A 10,505-nucleotide genomic window follows, 5' to 3' on the forward strand; every position below is an offset into this window, starting at 1 on the left:
TCCATGAGAATCAGGAAGTGGTCCTCCCTACTTTTAGGTCCCCAGATTCTGACGAGACTCATCCTCTGGACATGGGCAAGATACTCACTGAATACCTTCAAATTACATCTACCTTTAGACGCTCTGATCATTTGTCCTACACTCAGGCAAGAACAAAGGGAAAAAGGCTTCCTCGAGAACAATCGCAACTTGGATTGTCCAGACGATACAACAGGCTTATAGTGCAAAGGGCTTGGCTCCTCCACAGGCGGTAACAGCTCACTCCACCAGAGGGATGGCAGCTTCCTGGGCAGCAGCCCGTCATGTGGCTCCAGACGTCATTTGCAGAGCGGCCTCTTGGTCTTCTATAAATACCTTTATGTCCCATTATTGTGTTGAACCTGCAGCACTGTCTTCTGTGAATTTTGGTTTATCAGTTTTGTCAGTTCAGCTTGTTCAGCATACCCACCCGTGTGGTCTGGCTAGTTATTTCCCACACGTAGGCTGCCATGGAGTCAGTCAGGAAAAAGGAAAATTTATTATCATACTTACCGTAATTTTCCTTTCCTGATGGACTCCATGGCAGACGGAGTTCCCACCCTGAAATTTATGGAGTCGGGATAGTTACGGAACACTGATGCTATTGGTGAGTTAACTTTTATGGGTATGGGGTCCTATCAGATTGGAGAGGAGGCGGGATTAACCCACACGTAGGCTGCCATGGAGTCCATCAGGAAAGGAAAATTACGGTAAGTATGATAATAAATTTTCCTTTATAATATTTGGGAGTTCTGAGAATTTTTTTGAGCAAAATAATTATGATTTTTACATGTAGGACAGGAATGCCAGAATTGGCCCAGTATGGAAGTGATTAAATGCTTTTTTTTTTCAATAGATCAAAAATAATTTTTTTTAATTAGCTTCCTCCAATTTTAATTACAATTCTTGCAAAAGTTAGTACAAATCTGATACTTTTTTTTTTTAAATCAAAGAGCTTTTATTCGAGCAAAACAATAACATACAGGGCATACATGCAGCATTCAGGTACAGTACATGTCCGGTGATCATGAATAAAATGCAGGTACAAGTGTGTCGATAATAGGTACATAGAACACAGGTGGCAGGGATTACAACAAACAAATCTGATACTTTTGGGAGTGTTGGACCCTACAATCTGCACCCCGCCTTTTATTCACAGCTCTCTGCAATGCCTTCTGCTGGTATTGACAATGGGAGGTGCTTGCAGACACCTAGATGTAATCTAAGTACTGTCACAATGTGGCCATGACAGCTCCAAAGAGACTCTCTCCAGAGCTGACAGGACTGCACGAAAACAAATCTTTATGGCAAAGGCTGGCCATACATGAGTCTTTTTTTTTGTTCAACCAGTGGGTTTAACCTCCCTGGCGGTGTGATTCTTTCAGATTTTAGGTGCTGAAAGCGGTACCATTATTTTGCATGGAAATTTGGCGTTTTACATTGTAGGCCTGTAATTCTTATGCCGCATATGTCGGGTTGTAATTAAAAACGACCGTGTGTGGGCTTCAGAGCATTTTTCGGGTTCTGAAAAAACGGGCAATTTTTTTTCTCGAACATGCTCTATTTTTTCACAACGTTTTTAACGTTTTCGTTTTTAGGGTTGTAAAAAATGGTCGAGTGTGGGCTTTAACGACGTGAAAAATCCGCGCACGCTCAGAAGCAAGTTATGAGACTGGAGCGCTCGTTCTGGTAAAGCTACCGTTCGTAATGGAGTAAGCACATTCATCATGTTGTAACAGACAGAAAAGCGCAAATCGTCTTTTACTAACACAAAATCAGCTAAAGCAGCCCAAAGGGTGGCGTCATCCGAATGGAACTTCCCCTTCATAGTGCCGTCCTACGTGTTGTACGTCACCACGCTTTGCTAGAGCGTGTGTAGGCAAGACCGTTTTAATGATCAAGTTGAAAAAAACGTTGTTGAAAAGCCCGAAAAATGATCGTGAGTACGCGGCATTAGGAATAACTCACTTAAATCTGTCCAAACAAGAGTCTAGTAGACATCTCGGGTATGATAAAGTTTGAAAAACAAAATCATAAATTATAATATAATAAATAACTATAAATAATTATAACAAATAATAATATATTTATAATAAAAATTATTCAATAATGTAATCAAATCAAAAACACTGAAATTTGCTCAGTTGCAGAATTGTCGCTGTCATTACTTTTATTTTTTTTATGACGAATTTCCCCACAAATCACTATCGCTCAATTCTGCAAGTGATTATAATTTATTATCGCTGTTTTCTAGCTGGTCTAAAACCACTTTTGACATAAAGGGACACTTTTTGGTTGCTATGGACAATCTACAGTTTAAAAGTACATGTAGGACACTGGACAGACCACTAGGGACAAGGGGGGTGTGTATTTTTTTCATACAGTACTGTAATCTATTACATTACAGTATACTGTATGTATTGTGTTTATTTACTGTTTTGAATTTGGCGCTGATCTCCGCCCCCGTGCGTCGTAACGTCGCATTGAACGGAGTTTGGCGGCACACAGGCACTGTGTGAATCGAGCGAGGTCACAGCTCCATCACACAGCGGGGAGGCATCGCAGGATCCAGGGACAAGGTAAGTAACTCTCTGCCTGTGGATGCTGCGAGGCGATCCCAAGTCTGGCTCGGGGTTACCGCTTTTGGTGCTGAAATTCCACCCCGAGCCAGACTCGGGAATTCCGCCAGGGGGGTTAATGAAAGAAAATGACTCAATTCCCCCATCCATATATTTGATGTTGATGCAGGAATTCCTCCTGCTGAGATATTGTGTTCTGATCAGTGGCGGCTGGTCCTCAATTTTCCTTGGAGAGGGGGTGACTGCGGCCTCCCCAGCCAGACAGCCAGCCCCCATGCCCCCCCCCCTTCGCAGCCAGCGCTCTGCGCCCTGAGCCTATCCTTTTTTAAGCCAATTAGAGCCTCAGGCTCTGATCATGTGCTTAAAAAATAAATAAAAAAATTGAAATCCCTGCATCTGGCACCCTGCAAAAATGTTTACGGCCAGGTCAATGGATTAGGGGGGGTGCCCCTGTGCCCTGCATGAGTGGCCACCACTGGTTCTGACAGTGGAGAGACTTACTGCCATCAGAATACACTGATCAGCTCCACTGGCCATAACTGGCAATGCTGATTGAGCAAAATTTTTCCAACAAGCTGGATGTACACAATTCAATCACTAGATCAACTTGTGTGCAACCAGCCTGCCCATACATGTATTGAAATTTGGCTGGGCCCTGCTGAACCGGCTAAGTTTTGATCCATGTATGGCCAGCCTAATTCTGCAAACCACTCCCGCTCTCAGCCTCAGTGCTCTTCTGGGAGTTACAGCCATTTTCGCACACTTGAGACAACTCCTGAGTCTCTATAGAGCTGTGTGTAAGCAGGCCCGTCGGAACCCGACAGGCAAACCAAGCAATTGCCTGGGGCCCCCGAGCTGGTCAGGGGCCCCGAGCTAGCCAAGGGGCCCCAGCAGGGAGAGCCCTTGCCGCACCGCTGCTTCCTCCTGCAGTCCGGTCGGCCGTGTACCATAACCGCACGGTACAGGAGAATCAGGTTCCTGTTCCCGGCCAGACTGACAGGAAGTGCACACTGTGTGTTCACTTCCTTTCAGTCTGGCCCCAGGAACAGCAAACTGAATGCCCTGTACCGCGCGGTTATGGTACACGGCCGACCGGACTGCAGGAGGACGCAGCGATGCGGCAAGGGCCCTCCCTGCTGGGACCCCTGTGCGGACACCAGGATAGAGGGACGCAGCGATACGGCAAGGGCCCTCCCTGCTGGGGCCCCTGTGCGGACACCAGGATAGAAGTAAGCCGACAAAAACAACACCCCCCGCTTCTCAACTAGAAAAGTAATTTTTTATTTTTTTTTGCTTGGGGCCCCCTAATATCTTCAAACGGCCCTGTGTGTAAGCATTGTTCTTTCAGTTGAAGATGATAATTTCTGTAAAGTTATTGCACCACTTGTTCCTATAAAAGCAAAGAGAAATATAAAATGCCCACCTTTTAATCTCAATGGTGATCTGTATGTAGGTATATTGCTGTGTCACAATCTCCCAAATGCACAAAGTGTTTGAAGCATACTCGCTTGGGTAGAAGGGACTTGTTATACAGCCCGTGGCCTTGGTTAGTTGACCCCCGCATTCCCGGCTTGGCACTGAAATCAGATTAATTTAAATAAAATCAGAGATACATTCTTCAAGTAGATAATGCGGACAGAATATCTGTGTACAGCTTTCTTAGGTGTGACTGCTTTATTCCAAGCTAAACATATATAATTTCTCAGTTCAAATAAGTTATTTAGGATGTACAATTTTATATTTTTATTAAAGGAGTTTGTTTTCTTTATGTTCAAAGCACAATTGTACTTTCAGTTTAAATAAACGATATACTATACATTCCAATTACATCAAACCAAAGTGGATTTTTCCTTAGCTTAGTCAATGTGGTGACAATTTTGCAAACAATTCCCAATCACAGGGGGGGGGGGAAGAGGAAAGAATAGGACCATGGAAGCTAGAAGGGGGTAGCTAAAGGAATGTTCCCTTACAAAGTGAAAATGTATTTGCCAAGTGTACAGCACATTTCAAACCCATAGAGTCTTTTATGTAAAATGCTGATATGATTTAGGCAGACTGTTTAACCACTTAAAGGAGTTCTCCAAGCTAAAACTTTTAACCCCCGCTGTGCCCGGGCTGTAAAACTATACAAAATAAACTTTCACTTACCTGCCTACGATCCCGTTCCGATATCGCCGTCCCGTTCTCCGGTCCCGGTCTGTTCCACTTCCTGCGGGTCGGTGACTCACAGTGCGCTCAGCCTATCAGCGGCCGCAGCAATGTCCCGTCGCGGCCGCTGATAGGCTGAGCGCACTGTGAGTCACCGACCCGCAGGAAGTGGAAGAGACCGGGACCGGAGAACGGGACGGCGATATTGGAACAACGGGGGATCTTAGGCAGGTAAGTGAAAGTTTATTTTGTATAGTTTTACAGCCCGGGCACAGCGGGGGTTAAAAGTTTTAGCTTAGAGAACTCCTTTAAGCCCCGGACCATTTGTCTGGTTAAAGACCGGGCCACTTTTTGTGTTTTGGCACTGCGTTGTTTTAACTGACAATTGCGTGGTCGTGCATCGTGGCTCCCAAACAAAATTGACGTCCTTTTTTCCCCACAAATAGAGCTTTCTTTTGGTGGTATTTGATCACCTCTGCGGTTTGAATTTTTTGCACTATAAACAAAATAGAGCGAAATTAAAAAAATAAATAAATATTTTTTACTTTTTGCTAAAATAAATATCCCCCAAAAATATATAAAACAAAATTCCTCAGTTTAGGCCGATACGTATTCTTCTACATATTTTTGGTAAAAAAAAAAAGTTATAGCGTCTGCAAAATAGGGTATAGTTTTATGGCATTTTTATTAATAATTTCTTTTTACTAGTAATGGTGGCGATCAGCGATTTTTATCGTGACATTATGGCGGACATATCGGCCACTTTTGACACATTTTTGGGACCATTGTAATTTTTACAGAGATCAGTGCTATGAAAATGCCACTGGCAGGGAAGGGGTTAACCACTAGGTGGCGCTGTAGGTGTTAAGTGTGCCCTAGTGAGTGATTCTTACTGTAGGGGGATTGCTGTGTGTGACAAGACAGTGATCACCGCTTCTGATTACAGGAAGCGGTGATCACTATCATTGTCACTAGGTGGAGCGGGGAGATGCTTGTTTACATCAGCATCTCCCCATTCTTCCTCACCGTGAGACGATTGCGGGTATCCCCGCGGCGATCGAGTCCGCGGGACCCGCAGGCGGGCTCACGATGCTTGCGTCTACAATGCCGCAATCTTAAAGGGAACGTATATATACATCCTTCTGCCTGTCCGTGCCATGCTGTTGACGTATATAGTCGTGCGCTGGTCGGCAAGCAGTTAAAGAATTATTCCAGGCATCAGCATGTTATACATAATTCCATTGGTCCAGCTTGTACCAACGTATTCAATGTATATGACATACCAGTCCGGGGTCACTGAAAGCTAGGAATCACTGTAGTAGACATATGCTACTTCTGTGATCTCCACAGGCTTCCAGGTCCTGCGTCAAGTGCCTGCTCTCCTGCACTGCTACTGACCTGTTTTTATGATTGACTGGAATGCAAATGTGTTCCCTATTACAAGCAGGGTCTAAAGAGCAAAACACTAGTCTCTGGCCATGCTGTTAACCATTAGTGATTTAATTAAACATATTTTTCATATGTATTTTTAAAACACTTAGGCCCAGATTCACAGAGAGCAAGGCGCACATTACGCCGCCGTAGAGTAACCAATGTACGCTACGCCAACGCAGCGCAGAGAGGCAAGCAATGCATTCAGCAAGCCAGTGCTCCCAACGCTGTGCCAGCGTGGCGTGGGATTCAAAGGTGTACGCCAGCGTAGGTGGAAATGGGCGTGACCCATGCAAATGAGGCGTGACCCCATGCAAATGATGGGCCGAGCGCCAGACAGATACGTATCACGAACTGCGCATGCGCCGTGACGTGGACGCATCCCCCTGCGCCTGCTCACAACCAAGTCAGGACAAATGCCTAAACTACGCCGGATCACTGCGTACGGCGTGAACGTAACCTACGCCCAGCCAGATACACGTCCAACGTAAAATACGCCGGCTTGTGTTCCCTGGTGCAGACCTTTGCATGTCTGCTGCTGGGTTGCACCTCCTTTATGGGGAATAACTTTACGCCGGACGTACAACTTACGTACACCTCGCGTAGCCTGCGTCGAGCGCACGCAGGTTCGTGAATCGCCGTATTTCCCTCATTTGTATGTTTGAATGGCTAATCAATGGGAGCGGCACCATGCACCCAGCCTAAATGTGCGCCCACCCTACGCCGGCGTAAGCAAGACGTCGGCGGGGTGTAGCCTGGTTTTAGGCGCATATCTGTTTGTGGGTCTGGCGCACAGATACGACGGCGCACATTTGCACTTACGGCGGCGTAACTTGTTATACGTCGGCGTAAGTGCTTTGTGAATCTGGGCCAATCCCTTTAAAAATACTAGGTGCAGTTGCACCCTACTTCCCAATACAATATAACAAGGAGTATGGAATATTGCACCTACCCTTGCTGGTCCATACTAGAAGTTAGGGCAAAGAAAAGAGAAGAGATATAGTGAAAGAGGGTTACAATAAAATGCATACAGTAACATAAAAGACATACAGAATGTGAATGTGGTAAAAATTACTTAGCAAAATATCATGTCAAAGGAGGGAAAAAAATGTATTTTTTTTGAGAAGCCGAAAAATGATGTGTAGCCCACACACGATCATTTTAAATGATGTTTTTAAAAACTTTGTTTTTTTTCATGTCGAAAAATGATCGTGTGTACAATACCTTTCCTTATTGGGCAAAGATCATTGTACTCTCAGAACTTCTCTCAAGGCCAATATCAGCATTCTCAAATCATCAGAACTACACTGAAACAAGACTTGGTTTAAACTGCCTAAGCCCTTGCGCATTTCTGCATTCCTGGATCCTGAATACACAATTTTTATTAAATTTAAAGTGTTTATCTGATACTAAGTATCAAAAGTGTTATTTTTAACTGTCTTTTCTCCCTAGCATATCTTGTAACTTATTCTAAAGCAACTTTTGGCTTCGTTCCTTGGGACTATCTCTAATGATTGTAGCATCCTCCTGCAGGATCTTCATTCTCCACTCCCAACTAGCATTATATCATAGGTAGCGTTGCTACATCTCCGGGATTACCCAGACCGTTTGGGTTTTGAATAATTTGTCCAGTTTTCAGCCTGTCTGAGATGTGTACACATTATTCAGACCAGACCATGCTCCAGGGGGTCCGTGTGGCCTCCCTGTGACACCTGGACAGGGGGGTTGGTAGGGGCAGCATTTACTAGAACCAATCCACTGTATTTTTTTCCTGCAGCTGCTGACAGCCTGCTTCTCCTCCTCTCCTTCCTGCCAGCATTCAGCAGCTGCAGGAGGAAAATACAGCTGATCAGTTATAGTAAATCCTCCATAGCACGATCCACGCTAATGTGTTTCAGTTAATAAAAAGACCTTAGCCTGGTTATATCTACACTGACAACACTGATCTATAGCAGATCGACTGCTCAACACACCTCCTGTAATTACCCAAAATGGGTCCACCTCAAAAAATCAAGGGACCTGGTTATTCGGGGAGTGGATAACGGTGGAGTGGTGGTGAGATTAAAATGGTTGTAAAGTCATAATTTTTTTTTATCATAATGCATTCTATGCATAAGATAACAATTCTGTGTGCATCAGCCCCCCTGTAGTGTAGGAATGTTTGATCCTGCTCATTGATGGCCCTTTCATCTGGGGTACTGAACATTAGGGGTGATGACACTATCAAATTTTCGGCAGCAAACACCCCCCCCCCCCCACAGTTCTCTGCTCCAGGGGGCCTATGCATAAAGATGTGTAAGGGGCCCCAAAATTTCTGGTGGCTGCCCTGACTTCCTCACTGACACCATCCACTGCTCTACTGACACCATCTACTGCCCAACTGACTCTATCTACACACTGTCCACTGCCCTATTGACGCTGTCCACTGGTCTACTGACTGACACCGTCAACTTCTAAGGTAGGCTAAGTTCATATTTTTACAGGGACATTTCTTTAATTAATCTGAGCATATTTTATGAGCAAAAGAATGCTTTTGCTTTTATTTAACCATGCCCCTTTAAGCCCCTCCTACTGTTAACATAATTTGGTCATAGCTCCTGTTCTTGTCCTTGGGGCACGCTAAGGTGCCCCAGGTCTTTCACAATTCTATAGTGTATACCACAAAAAAAAATTGCCAAGCAACCCTAGCTCGACCCTCTCTTCCCCCTCATAGAATTTGATTGATAGCAGGGGGAGCTTTAGCCCGCACCCCGCTATTGGCTGAAAATTAGTCACAGGAGTACAGAATGAACTGCATTCCTGTAATCCACAGGAGAAGTACAGTCAGACGAGCGTTGGCTGTACTTCGCCTTTAAGTAAGCTTGCATCCATGAATTAATGTTATGTGTGGAAAAAAAAAGTTAATAACATTTTAGCCCCTTATAAACCTTAAAGGGGTTGTAAAGGAAATTTTTTTTTTTCATAATAAGCATCCTTTACCTGCAGACATTCCTCTTTTCACTTCCCCATTGTTCGTTTTTGCTCAGAAGTTGCTCTATTTCTTCTCTATTCTGTTCATTTCCTGCTTGTCTGATTTTACGGACCACCGTGATGGGAGGCTTTACTGCGGTGGTCAGTAACGTGCTCACCCCCTCCTGGGAACTACATCTGTGCGGCAGGACGCTCTCTACATGTTAGAGACTTCAAGGAGGTGTAAATTACTGGGCGTGCCGCAATTCATACTGGGAAATGTAGTTCTTACATGAACGAACAACGCAAAACCAGGAAGTGAATGAGAGAACATAAACTAGAATGCCTGAGGTGATATAGATGAAGGAATTTAATAGGTATTTACTCGTTTTTTAACAGAATCATTACACTATTCTGTCTGTCTACCTTGCAGACATTAATTTTAGGCAACATTTTTTTCCTTTAGTGACCCTTTAAGCAAACCCTAATAGGTTTTTACTAACTATATCGTTCCCTTCTAGGCCCCTTTCACACGGTCGACCCGTTCAGGTCCGCCTGTCAGTTTTTCGGCGGACCTGATTGGCCGCTCCATTCTTCTCTATAGAGTGTCGGACGTCAGCGGTGACATGTCTGCTAACATCTGACCTGATCCGATCTGCTAAAATCAGACGGATGCCGATACGTCGCCATCCGTCCATGGCATATCAGATTGGGTGAGATTTGATGAAAACGGACATGCTGTGTGTTTTCGTCCAATCTCTCCAAAGGAGACAGCCGCGCTGGACAAGCCCCTCCCCGCTCAGAAATCTCCCGCTAAGCTGGCAGACCGCTGCAAGAGGATCCGTCCCCATGTGGAAGGGGCCTTACTTAAAAAAAGAATCACCAAAAAAACTGTTTGCTTTTATTTATGTTTATAGCACCAAATAATAAAAATGCTTTGTACCAGAGTCAATAATCTGGTAGCATTTTCAGAATAAGACATTATGCAAAATTATCAGGAAATGTCCACAATTATAATTTACTATACAAATAGTATCAGAAACAGAAAACTAGACATGCCATGTACAATCTCACCTGTGCCAGTAGAAAGGTTGAGTGTAAGGAGCACCAAACAGAGTACAAGTGCTGGAGTTTCCATAATGGCTGGTGGCTATATGAGCACAATGCATATTCGTCTGATGTATTATCTTATATATACACAATGCTGCTTCCTGGCAGATTGTTCCAGGAAACTGGCACAGAAACAGTACCGAGGTAGATAATAAAGGTTTGTCTATGGTTACGCAGGCTGTTCTTCAATTAGTTGATGAAGTAAATGTAATTGAGATTAAATGATTCTGGCTAAACAAAAAAAATATCAGCCAGCAAAAACAACATATC

At 44.2% G+C, this 10,505-nt stretch overlaps 1 protein-coding gene across 3 annotated transcripts in view; it reads right to left on the reverse strand.

Moving 5' to 3' along the window:
• Positions 1 to 10,304, reverse strand: part of LOC120944037 (protein SpAN-like) — a 52,177-nt gene extending 41,873 nt beyond the window's left edge. For 2 of the 3 annotated variants that reach the window (XM_040357795.1, XM_040357796.1), the window contains exons 1-3: positions 10,200 to 10,303; positions 7,129 to 7,143; positions 4,021 to 4,174 (exon numbers count right to left, since the gene is read on the reverse strand). In XM_040357795.1, the coding sequence (XP_040213729.1) occupies positions 4,021 to 4,174; positions 7,129 to 7,143; positions 10,200 to 10,263 (233 nt within the window). In that variant the 5' untranslated portion in view covers positions 10,264 to 10,303. Of the gene's footprint in view, positions 1 to 4,020; positions 4,175 to 7,128; positions 7,144 to 10,199 lie in introns of all 3 variants that reach the window. The other variant, XM_040357797.1, reaches the window with a different exon arrangement.
• Positions 10,305 to 10,505: the final 201 nt, after the last annotated feature.

Source organism: Rana temporaria, chromosome 6 (genome assembly GCF_905171775.1).
Source record: "Rana temporaria chromosome 6, aRanTem1.1, whole genome shotgun sequence".
NCBI classification, from domain to species: Eukaryota; Metazoa; Chordata; class Amphibia; order Anura; family Ranidae; genus Rana; species Rana temporaria.